Source organism: Acartia tonsa, chromosome 6, assembly GCF_053477335.1.
Source record: "Acartia tonsa isolate MP-2025a chromosome 6, ASM5347733v1, whole genome shotgun sequence".
Lineage (NCBI taxonomy): Eukaryota > Metazoa > Arthropoda > Copepoda > Calanoida > Acartiidae > Acartia > Acartia tonsa.
The window spans coordinates 27,233,341-27,257,239 of NC_137265.1; the positions used below are offsets into that span (position 1 = coordinate 27,233,341).

At 29.3% G+C, this 23,899-nt stretch overlaps 1 protein-coding gene across 1 annotated transcript in view; it reads left to right on the plus strand.

The window, feature by feature from the left end:
* The first annotated feature begins 389 nt into the window (after window positions 1–389).
* LOC145322255 (ras-related protein Rab-23-like) overlaps window positions 390–23,899 on the plus strand; it is an 89,343-nt gene continuing 65,833 nt past the window's right edge. The window contains exon 1 of the mRNA XM_080164127.1: window positions 390–641. Coding sequence (XP_080020253.1) covers window positions 594–641 — 48 coding nt within the window. The 5' untranslated portion in view covers window positions 390–593. The remainder of the gene's footprint in view (window positions 642–23,899) is intronic.

A 23,899-nucleotide genomic window follows, 5' to 3' on the forward strand; every position in this document is an offset into this window, starting at 1 on the left:
TACAGCATATTTCAAACATTGTACATTGTAGAAAATTCTCGATCTAGACCTATTTATAATTCATTTTTATTAGTCAGTTCTAATATTAATTTACGCCTTAAAAATTATCTATGCTAAACTTCAATGCTATAATGTTTCTTTTTGTAAATTTTTTTTTGTTTATACAACAAAAACAGATATCATATATGAGTGAAGAGTAATCAATTTGAATGCAGTTATCGCGACGTAACGTAAGGTCCCATAGAAAATGAATCGCACAAGTTGAAAAGTCCGTAAGATGTCCCTATACTAACCCCCTTAAAGTCCCTACCCTCTCCCTTTATACATCCTTCTCCATTTGTTGGTTCGCGCGTTTATTTCTCCGACGAATTAATACGCTCAGTTTACGTTCAACCATTCAGCTAAAGAGAGAGTATACGCGTCATTTCATTATGAATTAAACGATAATATAAAATGAAAACAAAAATTATTGCCTTTGTTAAAAGTTTATAATATGTCTTAGACGAATCATTAGTGAAAAATAAACTTTATTTATAGGCATAAACACAGTGAAATTATAAATATTACAAAAAAGTGAAAAATTATTGGTAAAAATGTATATAACAGATCTACAAGACGAAGATTTTGAGATCGCATTGAAGGTAAAACATCTAGAAAAATTATATTCTGAAAACAATATCTCTGTAAAACTTTGATGTAATAATTATGTCAACACGTACAAGACGATGTTATTTTTTGTATTTTTTTAATGTCGACAATAAGTATTCTTTAAAACATTTCGATAAAAACAAACATGCACATCGCACACTATGAACAATTGTTAAAATTCGAATATAATCGACATGCATTATTGGAATTATATGTCAATGAGCTAACATCTTTTTCAACAGGATGTTATGCTAAAACTTTAATTTCTACTGAATATAATTAAGAAAATCTTATTTTTAAAAAAGATTTTAATTTTAATAATAACATTTTTATAGTAGTTGGGGTCTGTACGTTACAACATCCCTAGTCCTCTTTTGTGTAATATTTTACTGGACATTTTTGTATTAATAATTATAGCGTATCTTATCCACAACTTAAATTACGAAGAATAATTTGCTACGATTTGCTTTTATAGACCTTGTTAATCATAAGATTTGGTGAGTTTTAATTTATCAACATGTTCTATTCTGACTCTCAGATAAAAAAGAGCGTAGGTAGCTACTCTGTAACTTTGACCGAGAAATTTGTTAGGTTAAATTAATGATTCAATAATTTGTAAGCTTTGATTTTATGGTCTTATCCATTTACAAAAAATAATAAGATCTTTTGTCCGTTTATCTCGCTAACAACTGAACCGATTGAGTTACACGTTTTAGCGATGTTTCAAAGTCCCAAGAAGATTTTAGGCTATTTTATTCAATTTTAAGTTTTGTGCTGGTTTTAGGCTATTATTTGCCCACTCACACCCCCTGCGAAAACATACTAATGGTTTCTGTCCCAAATTAAAAAAGCATTTAGAATTTTATAATGTGTGTTCTTGAAAGTCACACTTTTACATAAGATATATAAAGATAAAATCAAATTCTAGAAATTTAAAGAATCCTGCTTTAATTGTCTGTTAAGGACAATTTACAAGGTAGTTTAATTTAGTAGGTAGCGATTCAAGCTAACAACATATTTGATACAAATTTAACAGAACATTTAAATTGAACAGAAAGAAATTCTGTCACCATTAATAATTCATATATCAGTTTTTAGCTCATTTTATTTTACGCACATTATGTTTTTAGATTTTAGAAATCTATCAATAGACGAGAAAGTTTTACTTAGTAAAAAGTTGCTTCAATAATAAAAAGCAAGAATTATTAACGATTCTTAACATAAAATTATTGATTATTTAATTAAGAATTAAATGTAGAATAAAACAAAAAGATAAAGCATAATATAAAATAGACTTGAAATTAAATAAAATATTTTTCAAGAAAACCTCGAGTTGTCATATTTTTAGATAGATTTAAAACTGATTTAATTTTCATCATTCAATCTTTCAACTCCAAATAAAACAGGTCAAGCCACCTGTCTGTTAATCTGTCTGTCCGTCTGTCCGTCCAAGGTTAAAATACACAAGTTTTTGATTAATTAGTTTTTAAAAAGAAATCATAATTCTGAAATTCCTACAAAATATTTTTTTTACTAGACTTGTTATTTTATTTTATTGTGCTAGATGAAAATACGTGAAAGTATATATGTTGATAATTCTTACTATCTTTATTTTATAGGTATACTAAACTTTTCTATGAAATGTTTGCTTAATCGAGCTGAAATTTGAATTACTCTTACCTCCCCTGATTATAAATTATATGATTTCAAGAAAATATTAATGAGTAAAAGCTTTCAATTTTCATTATTTTTATGGATATAGGTATGGGGCAATGGTTTGGACTTAAAGTTCTACCTTCTAAGATTAATTACAAACTATTAATTCACAGCATTATAACAGAGCTAACTTTGAGCCATTAATTATTTCTGGTAATCTAAATCTAATAAAAATTACCCTTTAATTGTATTTTTTTTTAGATAAAAGTGCTTTTGAATACTATCAAGCTAGAAGTTAAGAATTTATTTAATTGTCCATTTTCTCATCCCTATATCCCATTTATTCATTAGAATTTGAATAGTTATTATAGTTATATATAATTTTAAACAATATAATGAACAGTATAATTCAATATCAGTTATTGTAATTTTACGAATAATTAAACAAAAAATATAAAAGTTTTACAATTGTCAATTCAGTAATTAGTAATTTCTTAGCTTATAGTCAGTAGTTTGTTGGTATTATATGACATTTTAAAACAAATATAGCGCTTTAAAACCAAAAATATGCTTGATTTTTGTCATATTATATTATATAATCATATATATGTTAAAAAATATTTAAGCAAGCTTGGATGAACTACGCATACATATAATGAACAATAGAATTATCATTTAAAATATAATTATCATAATTACAAAAATTATTTCTTCAAAAGATGAATAAATTTGTGCTAATTTTCCACATCATGTGACGGAAAAAAAGATTGGAATCAAATTTGAACACAAAGTATTGTTCAAGATTTTTTGCAATGAATCTGCCAAATTTTCTGCACAAAAAGGGGGTTGTCAACCAAGATCTTTTATAGGTTATGAAACGTATTAAAAATAATTTTTAATGGAAATAAGATAGTTGATGTAAATTGGGAGTCAGAATAAGACATGTAAAGTCGTTATTATAAGAAAACTTGATGAAAGAAAAAATTTTTTATACAGACAGACGGACGGAAAGTCTAGCAGCGCCATTTTACTTTTTATTTTAAAGTATGATAAATTAAACCAGTCCTATACTATCAATCAAATATATACTGAGATATAAAAAATCAGTGATATCTAATTTGAACAGAAAAGAATGGAAACATGAAGTATCGAAATGACAAACATCCAATGCTATCATGTTAAGCATTAAGCTATACCTATAACAAGGATGACAACATCCATAAAAGCGAAGCATTGAAACGGTAGGACAAACAGTCATTAACACTTGTTGAACTGAATAATCATAATATAAATGTTTAAGAGTCAAAGCAAAATTGTAAGTAAATTTGTTGAAAAACTGCTTGATACAGGATAATGTTTATGGACATACTTACATTTTTAGGACTTGATTATAGAGTTGCCTCGCTTGTTACATTATACTTTGTTGTCCCAGGAATCAATTTACCAAAAGTCAGATCAATCCGATGATAAGATCACATAAAAATTTGTTGTTAAAAAAGTAAAAAAATCAACATGTTTAAAATGGACGTACGGATATTTTGGTAATGATTATTGAGTTGCTGCGCTTTCTAAATCGTACCTAACTATTTACTAAAGGAATCGCCATGCAAAATTTGAAATCGATAGGACAATTCTAACATGCCTAAATTAACGAAAAAAGCTATCCGTTACGGACGTACGGACGAACCGACCCTAATTATAGAAAAGCTTCGCTTTAAAAAAGCTTTGTCAGCTATTCTAACATTTTGCAGTCTTAATGTGATGTAACAAAAGCTTCAAAAAATATATGGAAGGAATATTTGTTAATCACCATTGATTAACCACATTTTCCAAACTCTTATTAATCGACCATTTACCTCAGGAGCAAGGAAAAACTAATTATGACTATCACTATATCCCTGACAATTTAAAAAAAAAAATGCACCGCTAGCAAACTTTCTGTTGATTCATGTGAATAATCAAATTTGATAATTCAAAATAGGCACAAACCTAAATTTAGATAAAATAATATATCTTTAGTTACAAGTAAAACGATATATTTGTGTATTTTTTTGTGTTCCCAAAGATTTTGAAACCTGCTGAACCTAAAAGGTTCTCTTTTAAGTGAATATTAGTTGTAATATTTGATTAAGGCTTTTTTATTGTTTTTGCTGCAATAGTTATGGATTAAAATTATTCTTTTTTAACATTAAAAAATAAGTAACTTAAATTTAATTGAAAATCTAAAAATTTTATCAAAGATTTATTTGATTCAACTATAATCGTATAAGGCATCCATATTAAATGAATTTAAGGGCAAATATTAATTTATCAACCACTACTTATTCAATTTATTACAAATCAGGGTGGGAAAGGACAATTGCAAGTTATTTCACAACGATTTCTTATCTTTATCTAGAGGCTATGTATTTGAAGAGTTAGAAAGGGACAACCCAAATTAAAATCTAAAATAAAATAGCCTATAAACAATCTAAAAATCTATAAAAAAAATAGCTTAAAACCATTCTTACTGAAGCTTCCCTAAAATGGAGAACACAATTGGTCCAGTAGTTATTGAAATCTTAAGCTACAGTCATTAAACACCTTATTACTTTTAACGATAGGAAGAAGTATTTTCTGTTTACTGGAAAAGGGGAAAAGGTTATTGACAAAAGATTTTTAGAATATATCTTCCTGAGTTTTGCATCAAATTATAAAACATAATACTTGAAATTAAAGAAGGTAAGACAAGGACTAGATTTTCTGCAATCATGTTTTCTTACATGGTTATTACATATATAGTGCTTGTGAGTGAATGAGATCGTAGGGAGGGAGGAGACAATGGTCTGTTTATTACTCTAGTCTCCAAAGTTTTATGATAACGTTTTCTTATTTGTTGGCTCAAGGCCTTTGGGGACTTTTATTCAATTTTGACTATTTGGTTTATTAGGTTGAGTGACCAGAAGCTTTTTTTGTAGCAACTTATCAAATTATAGAGAGAAGGTTTAATTCAATTGATAAAGTTTTAAAAAAATGTTTTGTTAGTAACTTTGATTAGCCTCTTTCTCATTACGAAAATTAGTAGAGACAAACGGACATGCATTAATTATAAAGAAGCTGCGCTAACAAAAAGAATATGCAAACAGTAAATTCAAAAAAAGTATAGATACAACATATGATGAGCCACAACAAAAGTTAAAGAAATTCTCACGACCTTTTTTGTATCATCCTGAGCTCATAGTATATTGTTAGTGCAGAGGTGTCTCTCAGCTACATGTTAAACCTTGGTCTTTATATTACATCAACATTCAATTTCAGCCACAATGTCATTATTAGATTAATGTTAAATTGTAAATTAGGATTAAACATGTTGGAAATAATGTTAAGGGCGAAGGATATGGTAGGGGGGGGGGGGGGGTGTCTTGTAATTGTAAGTCATCTGAATAATTTAAAGTTTAACTGAAGTAAAATACATCTTTTTTAATATCATTCCATGTATTATCATAAAATCTAGTTTTGTTTTAGATTTTTTTAGTTTAGTGTTAAGAAGAGAAGTAATGGGGTTTATTTTTTTTTACGTGAGATTTCTTTTTGTTGGGTAGAGTTACCTCCTACATAATATATTAAAAAAAGGTCGAGGACCTATAAGAAGCTACACGGAAAAGAAGCTTCTAATAAAACTCAGATAGACACATATTCTGTTACTTTTATTTAAGGATATATGACTATTGTCTATCTGTCTGTTTTTTATATATATCAATGTTAGTGGATGTGTTGATTGTGTGTGTGTTCTTGTGTATGTTTTCATGTAATCTCAACAAGGATGATAACAACCTTACAAAGTAAAAGCGGAGACAAAAAAATTAGACAATAAGTATTTGATGATTATTGTACGTTTCAATGTTTTTTTTACATAAAGTAAAGATCAGACCAAACGTCTGCAAAGCCGTTTCAATTTAATTCAACAGAACAACACTATAATGTTAAAAACAGATAAAAAATATCTTGTTAGTTAAACATTATCTTTCTTCTGTTTTAGTTATAAATAAAGAGATGTTACGTTTTTATGTTTATATCATAGAGAAAAAAATAAAAGAGAGGAATCGAAGCAACTAGAAGACGAAAATAGGCAGTGGGCCTAGAGGCCTACTCAGCGCTGTTGCCGCGCTAAAATTTATTGCTATTCCACTACTTTTCAAATGGGAGGATTAAAAATTATTTTTAAAAAAATATGTTTTTACTTTTTACTATTTCCATATTTAGGGCAAGAATATTAGATTAAATATTTTCGTTTTAATGTTTTAATTAAAAATTACATAGAATTTTATTTTTATTTAAAAAAATTTGTTCATGAAAGATGAATCCTTCTATTTCTAAAAAGGGGGAAATTTTTTTCATAATGAACATTCAGCTGATTCTGACCGCCCACGGCTGTTTGCTAAATATCGCTTTTCTTTTTATTCACATTATTATTTATGATTGACTTACAAAAAGCCCTGGGCGGTTTTTGATTTTTGTCTGCTTCTAAATTTAGGGATGGGGAAGTAGTATTTTACCATGAAAAAGGGGTGAGTATTCATCCTCTTATCCTTTTTCCTTATGGTTTATATCTTGTTCATGTTCATAGACAAGGTTTGACATCGATAGGACAATTCTAACTCAGCCGCATTTAAAGGGCTCTCCAATCCTTGATGTTGAAAAGCTTCGCTGTCTGAGCCGAAAGATAAGATGATGAGACCGAAACGAATTTTTTCCATCTCTGAATTTTGAATCTAACTGTGTTTGTACAACATATGTATGATGCAGCAACAGATCCCTAGCTACTCAAGTTGATCCTATATTAACCCGTCTTGAAAAATCATAATCGTGAATTGATTGAAAGTAATTTAATTCATTATTAGTTAGTTAGGTGGTTTGGTTAAGTAAGAAGCCATAAAGATTATTAATTAATGTATTTTTGGGTACCTTTTTTCAGATTTTATCTTTATATTTTGGACTCCAGGTTTTTTTATTGATATGCTCCGTAGATATCAGCTGATAATTTCCAGAAACCAATAAAGTGACATCCTTATATTCGACATTGATTATTGAAATTATTTGTTGATCCGGAGGGTAGGGGTCTTGTGGTCCACTGGGGATATGAGTGATGATACTACCCAACATTTGATGAGATTATACACATCTTTAGGATAAGGTGCTAGACAGGGTGGTGTTGTAAGGGGGAGTGGGGCAGTCATATGTTCAATAATGGGGCACAACCAGTGTAGTGTATGAGTAGATTTATGCAAACTTGAGAATTTGTTCTTAAAGTTGTTTGTAATACTGGTATCTTAAAACATCATTATTTTGATTCTTTATTTGTCTTTATCATTTAATTACAAAGATTACATTAAAAGTATAACAATATTAATTTAAAACTCATTTAAAAAATTCAAGTTGGGTAAAAATTGTTTATGTACACATATATAAAAGAATAGCATTTCAAAATTACATTGGTTAAATAAAAAAGATTTTTACAATCTGTGACATTCCCTTCGTTCAGTCATATTTTAATTCCTCAGATTATAATGGATCACATTTAAGGTGTGATTGGCAGACTGAATAAAGAAAGGAGGGGCAGGGACAGTTTTATTAAGAGCAGAATGCTCTAACACTGTTAAGTACAAGGGTCGCCAGAGGATGAATTAAGGATAATTTTCGACTGGTCCCTTACCTTATTATTGCCCCTAAAACTCAAGTCACAGATCCTGGGCAGGGACAGTTTTATTAAGAGCAGAATGCTCTAACATTGTTAGGTACAAGGGTCGCCAGAGGATAATTTTCGACTGGTCCCTTACCTTAGTATTGCCCCTATAACTCAAGTCACAGATCCTGTGGTATTCCCCTAGCCCAGTCATCAATAAAGCCTCCAAAAAAAATAGTGTATCACATATAAGATGTGTTTAGCAGACTGAATTAAGATGAGAGGGGCAGGGACAGGTATTCTGATAATAGACAGCTCTGACCCTGTTAGGTTTAAGAGTCGCCAGAGGATCATTATCGACTGGTCCCTTACCTAGGTATTTACCCTGTATAGCATACTTGAGCTGACTAACCGACAGAGTAGAAATTAATTTTATCCAGGGTCAAATTGTATTGTTGTTAATTTTTCATATCCTAGCTTATAACTTTTATTTTTAAGCAAAAATTTCCTTTGAAAGGAAATAAATTCAAGTAAATTTGAATTTAATGGAAGCTTTTTTTTCAGTCTTGACTGAAAGATGAAAAATAACACAAGAATAATTTCGATATTCAATACAGTTATGATCTTACTGGTGAGCGTTTTTGGAACTCCTACTAACAGCCAGCTTGACTCAAAATTATGTTCAATATTTTGTAGAAGGTTTGTGAAGTAGTTGGCAGTAATACTAGTGGTGACAGGACAGTCCAGATAAAAGTGCTGGGCAGTTTCTTTGGGTGCGGGTAGATTCCTGTCCAGTCTACAAAGTGTACATTCTGGAGACTCTGGCCTAAAATTAGCGATATTGGCATTAAAATAGTGAAAATTGTTTATTGATTTAAACGAGAAATCTCTTATGTTTATAGGAATAAAGGACAAATTCCAAACTTTTTGCCATTTACGCTCTCTCTCCATGTCAAATTCTCTGATTTTCGCCCAGTTATACCTATTTAAATAAGTCTTACACTTTTCTATCCTCTGTTCATCATTAGATAAGAAGTAACGAAAATGTTTTGACTTTACTTTTGGCTTTAAAAACAGGGAACTGATTTTAGTTTGGGGTTTTGAAAGTTTACACCTATATATTGCAATATTGTGCTGAACAAATCCCCTAAGTCTCAGATATTCCATGTAATTAAAATTGACCTTTGATTTGATGTTAAAGTTTCTATAATCTAGACATACATTATCAGTATTTAAAAGGTCTCCAAAGCAAATTAACTTAATATCATTTTCATAACGTAACCATGTTGTTTCTGTAAAAATAGCCCTGCTTACAATTTGTTTATCACTATTACAAAAACAATCATTTTTAAAAATTCTCATGTCTTTTATATTGTCATGTTTTAGCCAAAATGAATTTGAAAATATTGTATATGATTCAATAATTCTTGATAAAATGGGATTAATATTCTTATCTAATTTTTCATAAAAATAAAATGGATCATTTGCTTGGCATCTTGTATTTTTTAATTCTGAAGACCAAGTATCAACTATGGATAAAGATTTTTTATACATTAAAATATCTAGAGATCGTAAAAAATCTGTTACTTTTGGTATTCCTAAACCTCCATTTTCGGCACTTGAAAAGATTTTGGATTTTGCTATTGGTCTACTTTGACATAAGAAAGAAATAATAAGATTTTCAATTTGAGAAATTATTTCTTCAGATGGATAGACAACTGCCCCTACATAATTCAGTAAAGGTAACATGAATCCCTTTATAATAGCAATTTTACCAGGTGTAGTAAGGTAGAAAAGTGCCCAAAAATTTCTAATTTTTGACATTTTAGTAACAATTTTGTTCCAATTATATTGCATATTTAAAAGTTTTGAATCAAAATGTAAACCTAAAATATCAAATTCATCAACCACGTCAATTCCAATTACATCCAACTCCCGAAAAAAATCATTTGATGGCTTCCTACCTATTATACAAATTTTAGTTTTGTTAACATTTGTTCTTAAATTAGAAACTTGAGCAAAGAAAGTAAGAATTTGAAAAATAGTTTTCAAAGCAATGGCAGTTGGATTAAATGCAACATTGCAGTCATCAGCAAATGCTGATTCAGGGTCAGGCTGTTTGTCAGTGTCAGTCAATTTAAAAGGTATAGCTCTTGGTATTACAATTTCATTGTTAATTGATAACATAAGTAATAATGGGGTTAAGGCAATTTTAAAAATGTTAGGACTTGGCCTATCACCTTGCATATAACCAACTTTCATGGGAAAGTTAGGTGTTATTCCAGTATCAGTAAGAATGTGGGCAAATCTATCATTCATGCATGTTAAAATCATATTTATCATATTTGGTCCAAAATTCATAAATTCCAATACATCTTTTAAATATTCATGTCCAATACAGTCAAAGGCTGAGTGAAAGTCAATTAAAGCAATTGCTAGAGACGAGTTGGAAGCTAAAGTTTTAGAAATTAGTTCATAAATTTGAATCAAATTTTCCTGAATAGTGTATTTAGAAGAATAGGCTTTTTGAGATCTGACATTTATTTTATCAATTACTTTTTTTAACCTATTGTCAATAACCCCAGAGAAAATTTTGTACACAGTAGACAAACAAAAAATTGTTCTCCAAGATTTAATTTTTGAAAGGTCAGAATTTTTTTTGGCTATAAGTCTAATTTTACCACATCTTAGCATGCCTCTTAACTGTTTTTTATTAATCATTTCTTTAAAGCCTCTCAGTAAAGGTAAGCTTAAAATGTCCCAAAACTTAACCAACATTCTATAAGGAATACCATCTGGTCCTACACTAGAATTTAAATTAGCTGAACAAAGTGACTCTTTTAATTCATTAATAGAAATGTCTGCCTCTAATTTTTCTCTATCTGTGTTATTTAATTTATGTTCTAATATTTTTGGGTGATTTACATTATTGCCCAAAAAATCAAAGAGAGACGAATTGGAAATAAAGGCTGTGCCAAATTTATTTTTAAAGTGGTTTGTTAAAAACTCATTCCTTTCATTCTCACAAGTAAAAGATTCACCTAAGTCATTCTTAATTTGTGAGATAGAGTCAGCTTTTTTTGAATTTTTTAGCAAACTACTAAATTTTTTTGAGGCCTTTTCTGCATTTAAAATGTGGAAATACCCAGAAGTCTCTAACCTACGATAATTTTCTTCATCTTCCATTTTACTCAGACTGTTTTCAATATCAATGATTTTATTAAGTACAGTTTTATCTGTGACATTTCCACACTTCAATGCGTTTAATGACTTTGACAAATCTTTTTGTATTTTTCTACTGCTCTTAAGAAAGTTTGATTGAAAGCTTATTATAGAATTTTTAACACAATTTAACAAAACTTCAAGGAAAGCATCATGACTAATATTTAAAGGCATTTCATACAAGTCATTTAAAGGAGGAAGTAAATCAAAGAGATAATTAATAGCCTTATCTTTTTGTTCAATCCAGAACAATATTAGCCTATCATTTTTAAATTCTGTCAAACTTAGGTCATTCTTTAATCTGAATGCTAAACTTATCTGAGAAATGATGTCTTGTAGATGTAGCTTGTTAGGAACATCACAGTGTTGTAGAACCAGCTCGTAAACATCGATTCGGACACACTCAGTAAGACCATCAATATCTAATAATGAAGAATTTATAGTACATTCACGTTTAGAAGTATTTTGATATGTGTTGAAAAAAACTTGCTTGTGGTCAAATATAGACGCTTTAAATGGCTCATACTTGCATGAGTTAAAAATTGTTGAAAGCTGTGGACTAATAAGAACCTGATCAATTCTACTTCTGTTTGTTTTAGTATTTGAAAAAGGAACATAACTAAATTCTAATTTAGTCGGATGAAGCAATCTAAATAAGTCCACACAAAAATTTTCTTCTATCCACAAAGAAAGTTCTTTACAATGTTCAAAATTTGGTAATGAATTTGTATTTATCAAGTCTAAGTGTTCGAGACCTTGTTCTGGTTGTATAGTTGTAGGTATTGCATTTAAATCCCCTGCAATTATGTAAAATGTATTTCCAATGCTCATTATTTTCTCCCTTAATTGTTTAAAGAAATTTTTGTTGTTATTTTGAATTGGCCCATAGCACGATATCAATGAAATTCTACATTCATTAATTTTTAAATCTAGAATCAAAATATTTTCATCAGTGGAACAAAAGCTTTTAATTATTTCATATTTTAGTGTTTGTTTGATTAAAATCGCTACACCCCTATCTGCCTTTGAACTATTGCAATAAGATATATAACTACCAGCCATATTAAAACGTGCTTCTTTACTAAAAATACTTTCTTTATTATTTAATCTAATATCCTGAATGAACAGTATATCAGGTTTAGTTTTTAACATTGCGTTAATTTTAAGTTTAAACTTGTTTAATGATGCTTTACCTACATTGTAAGTGCTTATGTTGATTGAATTGCAATTAAGAGAACTAAAATTAATATCCTTAAGTAAAGAAACATCTTGTGTTGAATTAACATTTTGAATATAAATCTTTTCAACGAAACTTAAACTATTCATTAAACATCAATTTATAAATCTTAATAAAAGATGAGCAAGTAACTAAATAAAAATTAACTGAATTTAATCTGTTGTAGATAAGACTAAACCTTGTATAATTGTTAGAAGATGTTTCAAAATAGAGGTTTGAATACATATTAATTAGTAGAGGGGTAGAGAAAAAGAGGGGATAAATTGTTTGAAAAACAGGAATCTTTATTTTATTAGAACTTCTGTTCAATCTAACTAGAACTATGCAAACCATAGCAAAAACAAAAACATTCAATTGAAATAACGTTATTTTTAAAGCTTGAAGTATTCAGAATAGCATGGCTGTTGCTTAAATTGTGAAACAAGTTTAGAATCTGCTGGTACTTTAACATTTTGGAGATGTATCCATGGTTTATTAGAATCTTTTTCACGATAGGAAATAAATAAAGATCTACCAGTTTCAGTATTGGGTCTAATAAGAATATGTTTGTCTGTCAGGTCAATTTTCTCATTCTTAAAGTTAGATAGTTGAACACGTATTTTTGTAATATCGTCAACAATTGATTTAGGCCAATGAAAAGGGGTTTTTAGACCACTTTTGCTTACTTCTTTAACTACCATTGCCCTATCTTCCTTACTTTTAGTCTTAACAATAAAAGGAATGGTGTTTTTACCATTGCGCAAAGTTGTTTGTTTAGCAAGTGGTATGATCTGTGCTCTAGCGATGATATCTTTCAATTCAGCAATTTCTTCCAAAGATTCCTTAGCCTTTTTAACAATTTCCCCGTGCTCTTTTAGGCTTGTCCCAAAGTCCAAATCAATAATCTTACATTGAGTGGCTGTTGCCTTTAAGTCTTCACAGCACTTTTTATAGGCAACCGAAGTTTCAACAGAGTTTACTAAATTCCCACATACTACGTTTTTGGTCAAGGTTGCCTTAGTAGAGTCAGCTGCTTTTTCTAGCCCCCCAACCTTTCTGGCTAGAAGCATAAGCAGTTCTGCTGTATCATTCAAAATAGGCGACAGTTTGCTGACTAAACTTTTAGCTGTTTCTTGGTCAGACCCCATATTATCTGCTTTTTTTTCTAAACTTTCCATGGTAGACGTGACGTTTTGCCAATTTATCATAGCCCTCTCAACAATGTCACTAGGAGGTTGAAAATCACTATCACTTCCCTCTCTAATCCTTTTTGAATTAGCCCTAGGCCTAAATGTTCCATTATTAACAATTTCAGCAAAGGTGTTCTGTGCCATGACTTATTGAAAAAAGAGACAAGGACAAATGCTAAAAATAAATATAAAGGGTAACTAGATAGTTTAATATATTATAATAATAAAAAAAAACTTATCTAGAAAACTTGATGATATTGTTGGTTTGTTGAAACACTCAACTCACGCTGGTCACAACAGGTTTTCTGGCGGTCAAACTCTATCTCACACTTTGAAAGCAGGAGCTTATTAATGACGTCTTGACGACAAGAAGGGTTGAAACCAACTGACAAGAAGGGTTGAAACATCAGTATTATAATATATTTCATAGTTATAAATAAACTTTAATTTGTTAATGTTTTAAGAAAACAAACGTTTTGTATCTTAATAAGAGCAAGATTCTTATTTCAATATCCTAATAGAATAGTAGAATTACCGCTTAATTTTAAACTAGTATACTCCTATCACATCTGTGGCATGATGGCTTATTACTCAACAAGACACAAAATATCTACATTACAAAGAAAAGCATTATAGACAAAAGAAGACCAAAAATAAAATTTCAACGCCCTCTTTTATGTCTTAAGTAACCAAATACAAATATATATATTATTCATACATAATATTCATGTAAGTTTCTATATAATTAACATAAGAGCGAGGCTTTCTACATTTAGGGTCTGTACGTCAATAATTAATGAATAGCTCTTATTGTAAATTTAGACATGTTAGAATTGTCCTTTCATTTTCAAGCATTACATGATTATTCCTGTAACAGCGTATTAACCCACTAATTATTATCAGACATTTTTATAATAGTAATTCCCAGGACGATAATGCACAATGTTATGAGCGAAGCATAGCAATATCAAGTCATCTAAATATAAGTAATAAAATATGTTCTTATAAAGCTTCAATTGTTTGAGTAATTTAAGTTAGATAAATATAGAAATTTTCGGTGACATTATTGTATAATTGAAAGTCAGCAATTATTTTCACAATCGTTAGAGGCAAAATAGTTTTCTTTAAAGAAAATCACTTCTTGAAATTTAGAGTTAGTATAATAAACAGTATGAGTATCATTGCAATCACATAATTTAATTTATGCTTTGAGTGAAAAATTTAATGCTAAACATTAACTGTCAATTTTAATTTCAAACATACAATACAATACATTTTAGCCGAGTTCATCAATATGGAAGATACCTTAAAATTCATTTTTATTAAAAATTAGTAGTAAATTAAAGTACACTAAACTAAACATAGAACCTAGTAAAGTTTCTTGCATGTTTATTAAGATCTAACTTACAACTGAACCAGTTAATTTTATAATTTCAGAAGGGACATAATAGATCCTAGGAAGATTTTTTTCTTCTTCTTTAATAAGATATCCCGAAAGGTTTGAAGCTTATGTACGTATATTTAGCCGTAAGTTGAGAAACAAAAAACACGACTAATAAACTATTTGTGAAACTGAACTACTAAAAACCAAGACTAATGAATTATGCCTGCAGCTAAACTACTAAAAAGCAAGACTAATGAACTATGCCTGTAACATAAAAGTGAACCTTGTTAATTGGTGCCAATAATTAAAATCCAAATAATTATCTAAATTATCAGAATGCAAATCTTGTAAGAACATTACACACAAAAAAGATAAATATACATGCGTGAATGCAATGTAAACATGTGAGTATACAAGCAAAATTAATTTTTGAAACGTTTTAAGGTAACGTAGGTACCGCAACGTCTTATGAGTTTTCTATCAACAACTTTAAACCATGAATTGACCAGTAGGTACATACTCTGAAAGGCAGAACCTTATGTTGTAGCCGTTAGCGAGGTATTAAACTTCATGTAAACAGACAGGCCTTTTATTATAGATGTACAGAAACATTTTGCAATAAAGAATTCTAAAATATGTTTAAAATTACGATGTTAAAGAAAGTAACTGTTTTATGCCTAAATTATGACTTAATGTATTTAAATTTAGTACAAGAGTTTCAAGTGTCGTTGCAACATGTAAATGTCACTTTTACACCATAATTTTAATATTTCAAAATAGAGAAATGTTTATATACATATATAGATTTAATGTATTGTGATAATTTTATGGTTCTTCTACAAAAACTACATATAGTTTAATTAGTTATTTGGAGACGGGTTCGAATCTTCATCTATATGTTTTTTTATGTCACTTTATAGTTTGCAAAAGGGAATGTCCTTGCCTATCAACAGGCCCAATTAGTTTGTTTTGTTGTATAATAATTCTAATAGATGGCTGGTTAAAAAAGATATATTAGTAACCTTGATATTTATAGTCTAAGATAAATTTTGTAGGTGTAAAAACCTAATGTCGACCTGTTAAAAATGCTGTAAATTCCAATTTTCAGATAAAGATCCCAAAGTATGCAAGAGTGTTTATTGTTTACATTTGGTTTATACACTCAAAGTCTACTTTTATATACACTAACTTTGTAAACCGTATAGAAGATTTATTTTAATTGTTAAAATTCTTAGAGTTATTTTATATAAAACATGCAAAACTTGTTTATAGAAGTGTAACTTCCCCTAATCTGTCTGTCTATTCGTAGATAATCTAGCTATAAGATTACTTATGGATGAAATGTTGTTCTAAGATATAATTTATATTATTTGAACATTATTTTATGATTTAATGCACTATTTCAAAATGTACATCCTTAATTTAATTGTTTTTTCTTCTTTATTTTAGGTATGTTTAGAAAATCACAACTAACATATGATTGCCATAATAATTTTCATCCTGATTTTGTCAAACTCAAACCATTGAACGGTATCCTAATAATGATTATCTGAATACACAGAAAAATTGATTATTTTTAGATACTGATTTGCTTAGTAAAAAGTACATGTGACAATCTTTAGCTTGACAAATGAACATAAAAAGGGGCCGATAATTTGTCTAACTAAATATTTAGGGGAGCAAAATTTAAATAAAAATCTTTTGGAAAATTTTATTTGGTTTCTTAACAAAATCACAAGATGCAATAATTCCAGCAGGATTCACATAATTACTTATTAACTCATTTATTTTGCCTTAAAAAAATATACAAACCTATGATGACTATTAAGCGAGAAGAATTTCTTATACCTAAACCAACTGAGATCTAAATTCTTATTATATTTAAAAACAAAGAAAGAGAAGCTAGGATTTACAGAATACGCCTATCCATGTTCCCATAATATTTAAATTGTCCAAGTAAAGTTCTAAATTCATTAATTGTTTTAACATCCAGATGGTTGACTCTTGGTATTTCCATTGTTCTAAAGCGGCCATATACAGCAACCTAGTGTTAGTATTGGGTTCCTTTGGATAAACTATATTTTTATCTTTTTTTAGTAACTAAGCAACTATCTAACTTAATTTGTAAATCTATCCCTGTATGTCTCTTTAACCGTTTGTTCTTGTCATAAAAAAAATTGTGTTTTTATCTGTCCGTCCGTCGATAAAAAGGCTGCCATATGATTACAAAATTTTTATTCTCTCTACTTACAGATGTTATCACTCCCATAATAATGTATGTGCACTTTGCTTTTACCTCAAGAAATGTATTAATGAAGAATAAAATTTTATCAAAGCAAAATCTAAAAACATTTCACGTTACCATTAAAGATAAATATTTGTAAGTTGTATGGATGCATTTCAAGATGAAATTAGTCCAAATATTTTAAACCTGAGTTGGAAATGGGTTTAAAGTGGTTTGCAATGACTAATTGCACACGTCTTGCTATTACTTTTGCATTAAAGTGTATATTCCTGTTAAAATTTAGTGCTGATATTTCATCAACATAAAATGGTGTTGAAATGTCATTATTAGGTATAATGTTGACGAACATAGCAAGAATAATAAACAAATTAAAGGTTAATTTAGTCGATTTTATTTGGTGCTTTTATCCAAAGTGCATGTTGAGCGCTGATATCCCCCAACCCATTTTCTAATCTATCTAACCTGACCTAAAGTATTAAATAAAGAAACGAAAAACTACTCTACCCCCCTTATTTCAATTTATTCAAAAATAAAGAAGGGGTTGGCTCAGCGAGCGCTCAATAAATACCTTTAAAACGCCCAATTATTCATACATTTTTACGTTAACTCAATGCCTTCAGATTCAACACGGGGGCACTTCAAATAAGATTAAGACTGTTTTTCCAGTTGGAATAAAAGATTAGGTATGACTTTGATGTAATATGTATTTAATTGTTGACAAAAAGTTAAATGTTATAGTAATTTTTGCATATTTGAATTTTGTTTGAAGTGTGGACGCAACTGTACCTTAATTTGCAAACTCAACGGAAGAGCCATACCACCACCAAACCCCCTTCCACACATTCTCTAAAGTTCACAGGAGCAACAAATTTGCATTTTGTAACTTCCTGGGATAAGAGGGATAGGAAACCTGAAAATAACATTCTTACTAAAAGTAGAAAGGACTAAAAAGGTGGTTACATTTGTCTGTTGATATTTCATCCCATCTTTAGTATTCCAAAAATTTCTTTTCGTATTGTGCAAAAATATGCTGAAATTGTTAATGTTATTTTTAAAAGAATATATACCTACAATATTTTACAGATACTTTAAAACTTTTTGTTCAGATTATTTTTCTTCTTGTGCCATATCCCCGTTCTTGAGTAACATTACTTTAAAGTAGAATTTTAGTCAAGTTTTTTTCCCTCCCACAATCATCCTCTCCTTACACTCATTTGCATGTTATTAAAACTATTCTTTTTCATGGAAATATGTTCATTTGTTTTAACCCGTTATGCTCATTTTAAAGTAAGAATACTCTACAAATATGCATCTCGGTTTGATGCTGTACGTATTGGTGCAAAAAATGGGGACAATTTTTAAATTGATTTGACGGGGCTGTTTATTTACGTCACAAGTGAGGGGAAAAAAAGGGAAGGAGGAAAGAAACCCCCTAGAAAAGAGATGGGGGTATGACGTCACATGCCAAAACAATTTGAAATTTGTCCCCATTTTTTGCACCAATACGTACAGCATCAAATAGGTGCAATATTTTCCTAAGAGATTTAGAACTTCTTGACAAAGGTCATACAGAGGGTTGGTTGGTTTATTTAACTTTGAATATTTTCTTCCTTGCATCAAAAGTTATAAATAAACATACTTTGGTATGTAAATTCGAGTCTTTTAAATACATTAGCATATGCACCTATTAAACTTTAGAGTTGTTATTATAACATTGTATAAAAATAATGTAGTCACTATCAAATAAGTGGAACGTTTAGGGCATGATTATGAGGGGAAAAATGGCATAAATCTATCACAAACATTATTTTTAAAAAATAGCACAAAAATAGCCATCCAGGGAGTAATGTTAAGCTTCCCTAAAATGGAGAACGTAATTTGTTCAGTTGATAGTCGACAAAATCTATTGAAATAGCAAGTCAACAGTTAGCCTCTAGGTTGCACAGGGATGTCTGCCTACATTTTATGCATATGAATAAATTGAATGTACTTGAATAGTTTAGTAACAATACAAACATATCCAAAAGTAGCGCAGCAGTTTTAAGATAAAAAACCCTGAAAAACAAAGTATTACATTATACAACAAAAAGTTACCAAATTCAAAGAAGAGGGTTTTATAGATTAAAAGATAAGTCTCAAGGGCTTTGTCAAAAAATCTCTGTAGATAAATATTTTAGTTTAAAGCTTATATTTAATAGAAGCCCTTTATTTTTAAAATCCGCCAATGAATGTGAAAGTTACATTCTTTTTTATACAATTTTTTTGTCTTCGGACGTATGGAATATCCTAGTTGTAGAGAAGGATACGCTTACAAAAACTGTTATAAAAATGTTTTCATCAATGACCACTATAAATAAAACTATTCTTCTTTACTTATAAAAATGCGTATAAAAAGTTTTTGATACGAAATACACAATTAAAAAAAAATAACCATTAATCCCGTTTTCCTTATACATACAATAATGTGAAAGCTAGAATAACCTAAATATATAGCAAGATATTTTAAACTAATATTCCATATAGGTGTACTTACCTCTCAGGCATGGAACATTATTTTATAAGATCATATAAACGGCTGACTGATAGGTCCACAATTAATAAATATCCCAAATCCTTCAAAAAAAAAGCCCCTAGAGACTTGAGGCAATTATTAAGTAATAAAATTAATTGATACTGGTGTATGTAAATTTGTATCCCAACCTGCCTTTCCTTATTAAATAATTCTCGCATGTTTCTGCCAACTCTTTTGGCATAATAAATGTTGCCTTTCTTAGTGAGGTAAATCAGTTGATTACTCTTATATCAATAACTATAATACTTTTAATAGATACTAGCTGCTAGGCATGTGATATGTATTCTTTTCAATGTTAAGATTAGCTGTTTCCCAAAAAATATCAAGAGCGCCTCTAGGTGGAACTAGTTATATTTTTTGGGTTTTTGGTGATTTCTCTTTGGTGGGTGATGGAACCCCAAAATATTATTAAACCTGCCCAATGACCTATGAGAATCTACACTGTAAAGCAGAAATCGTATCGTAACACATACAGACAGAGATATATGTATTGCAATTATGAATATACAAAATAAGAATCTAATCTGGTATATATTACTTCTTTACTTCTTTTGGTTCTTAGTCACTACCTTTTTTTTTGGAGGGGAGTGTCTCTTATGAAGAGGGGACGTATCTCACGCCGAGTAGAATAAAACCTCCCCTGGACCAAAAAACTTTTTTTTTTAAATTGTGGATCGATCGAGATCTTACAAGACATTCAAAGTATACAATGCATATGTTTCCAAAAGCAAGTTCTAGGAAAAAGAATATAGTAAAATAGCGGTACAAGTAAATAAAAATCCACGTAAATTCCCCGCTGTTATAAGCGTAAGTCCAATTTTTAACACAACATCAAAGTAAAAAGCATTTTTTTGGCAAATAAAAAGCTTACAAACTACGCTTCGGCTTCTGAATGTTACTTTTTGCGTTTGTAACAAGGACTTAAGTAATCCAGAGAAAAGTAATTTTAGTTTTAAATCTGAATTGAATTTTTATAAAGCTGCTTATAACCAACAATAACGTTGATAAATCCAGACATATTGTTGCTATATTGTAAAATGATCTTATTAGAGAGTATACGTCGACACATTGATAAATTAATAAATGGCAAATTAGGCATTTTTCTAAAAACCTAATTATGTCACCATACTGTTGATAAAATAAAAGCACCAAAGTTTAACATTGGCTTTACTACATGTTAACTCATAAATAAATTATTTTTCTAAGCACATGACTTATTGAGATCACTTGACCATAAGTTCATATTTGGGGTCTAAATTATTTGGACCCCTACCATCAACATTAGAGGCTTTCAAAATGCTCATTTATGGAAATTCTTATACGTTGTAAACAGTGGCGCCCCCAGCCATATTATAGGAGGGCGTAAGACCATGAGGGGATTAAGAAAACAATTTCAATTTTAATGGGGTTATGGGGTGGGTATTGACAGACTATTACAAAGTGTTTTAGGGTTTGTTACACCACGTACCGCACGCTCCTGGTTGTTTTCAAAATTTTCAAGAAACGCGAAATTTTAAAAACTCTTCTAAATTTGGAATGAAGTTTATAAGCTTCTCTTTTAATTAAAACGTTTCAAATATATAAAATTGTATTGACTCTTTGTAATTTTCAATGGTTATTTAGTAAATATCATAGTAGGCGAACTAAAAAGAAGTCTTGTACTGAAATATTTGAAGCGCTCTAATAAACATCTATATTTGTAAGTCATTCTAATTCAGAATTCTGAATTATCTTCAAGTAAGGATAATACCAAAAGTAAATGCTTACAAATGAGGTGGATTATCTGTATTAAAGGGTAAATTTATTCTTTGATTTCTATAATTCTAACCACTCAAGAAACGCTGGCATGATTTTCAAATGCTTTTTAGTATTGTATATTTCATCTAAATAAAAGCTATGTTGCCTTAAATTTTAAATTAAGGTAAATTAAATAAACATATTATAATAGTTGTTATATGCTATTTCCTATAAATTTAAGAAAACATGAATAAATCAAAAATCTTTTATATTTTACTGACAATTATGTTGGAGGCAAAATAGTCTTTCTTTTGACTAAATGTTCCCATCTCTGTAAAATATGTATGGCTTACAATATTGTTTAGACATTTATCCAAACTTTTTGTATAATAAAACTTATAATATTGCATGGAATTTAAATTATGTAAATTATTTAAAATGTACTTAATTTGATAACAAATTTGACAACGCTAATTAATACTTTGCTATACAAATTTCTTTGTTGTGATGACACTCTAAGCAAATTTTAAAAGAATGACAAGTAACTGTTTTAAAAATGTTATTTTGACATTTGAATTCAATTACAATATTTTTACTAGAAATGATTTTACATTTTTATGTAAATTTGATTATTAGGACTAGACACAAAAAATGAAAAAAAAAACGTTCAAATGAGAACAAGGACGGTTTTATCTAGAAAAGTATAGTTATAATAAGCCAACATTTTAAAAGAAAAGTAGGATCATGGAAAGAAAACGAAGCAGTGGGTTTCGTCTTATTTTCACAGTAGCTTTTCTCCTATTTCTATCCCCTGCGGGGCCAATTTCCTAACCCTGCAGGGCATTACATTTACCTAATATAAAATAATCTATTAAAAGCTACTGTGAAAATACGAAGAAACCGCTACTATGTTTTCTTTCCATTATCCGTTGTTTTTATAAAAGTATTTTATGAACGTTTATGAAATCATAATATAAAAGTAACAAGATGTCTAAGTGTATTTCTGCCTTTCAACCGAAATTTTAGTTATAGCCTTTAACAAGTCTCAAGGAGGTTTTATCAATTTTTGACAACTAAGGGGGGGCAGGGGGGGGGGGGGTCGAACTCTTCACCAAGTTATATAGTAGCTTAAAAGCTAGAAATGTTTTATTGAACACGCATAACATTCTTTATAGGCCAAATTTTGACATTATTGAATGTTGTTAAAATAAGATAAAATAACGGCCGCATCAGCGATATGATTCATTTCAACATGATTTAGATAAAGATACGCTGTAAACTAAAAGAAAGAACCCAAGAGCGATAGTATCCATTAAAGCGAAGATCGATAAAAATTAGACTGATGAACGTTTAGAATTCTTTATTACAACGAAGAAGGTATAGCAACGATTTCAAGTAACTATATAGACGGTAAAATCCTCAAACAAAATTGACAGTGACAGAAATTCTATTGTAAAATTATTTTTACCTAGTTGTTCTAGGAGCCCCCCATTTAATTTAAACCTTTTTCTTCAGAGTTTTTGTCACTTGACTAAAATGGCAAAATAAAATATCCTACGATTTTATTTAGCCAAATTACCAATCAGAGTTTTAATTACGGACAGATAGACCATTTTATAAAACGCTTCGCTTTTAAAACATAAGATGAAAGGAGAGTATTAAAATGTATATCAGACCTACGACCTCATCACCTTTGTTATTATGTTATATTATATGAATAAAAGATAAAAACTTAACTGATCAATAAAAGCTTATTTCTTTGTACTTTTAATGTTTAAATAAAGCATACATAAAAGAACACAAAAGAGTATGAAATTTTATTTTTATGGCCTAACATTATAATTCATTAAATTACAAGGGCAATTTTGTTCATACGTAAAGTAGCAAATAACATATTACAATTGCACCAGTTTGATTTAAGAAAAAAATGTATTATTGCAGTACATACAATTAGAATAAATGTCATTTTAAAATTTTTTATTTTAAAATAGTTTAGATAATTCAATCAACAGTAATATAGGAGGAAGATAATTTCTTTAGTTCTTTCAGCAACAAACAATCTGATAAGAATAGCAACAAAACTAAAAGTTTAAATAAGTTATAGATACAACAACGATGATAACATCCATTAAAGATAAGCTCAACAAATTAGACAAACAATTGAACATTGATGAATATAAAGTAACAAATCATTTAATATTCAACATTATCTTGAAGTGTAAAAATATACTACTTACATTTTAGGACTTGATTATATAGGTGTTTCGCTTGTATTATTGTGTCTAATTGTCCTAGAAGTCATTATTCAGATTAGACAAATATGATAGTTGTAACATATAAACAATTTTATCAAAAAAGTAAAAAATC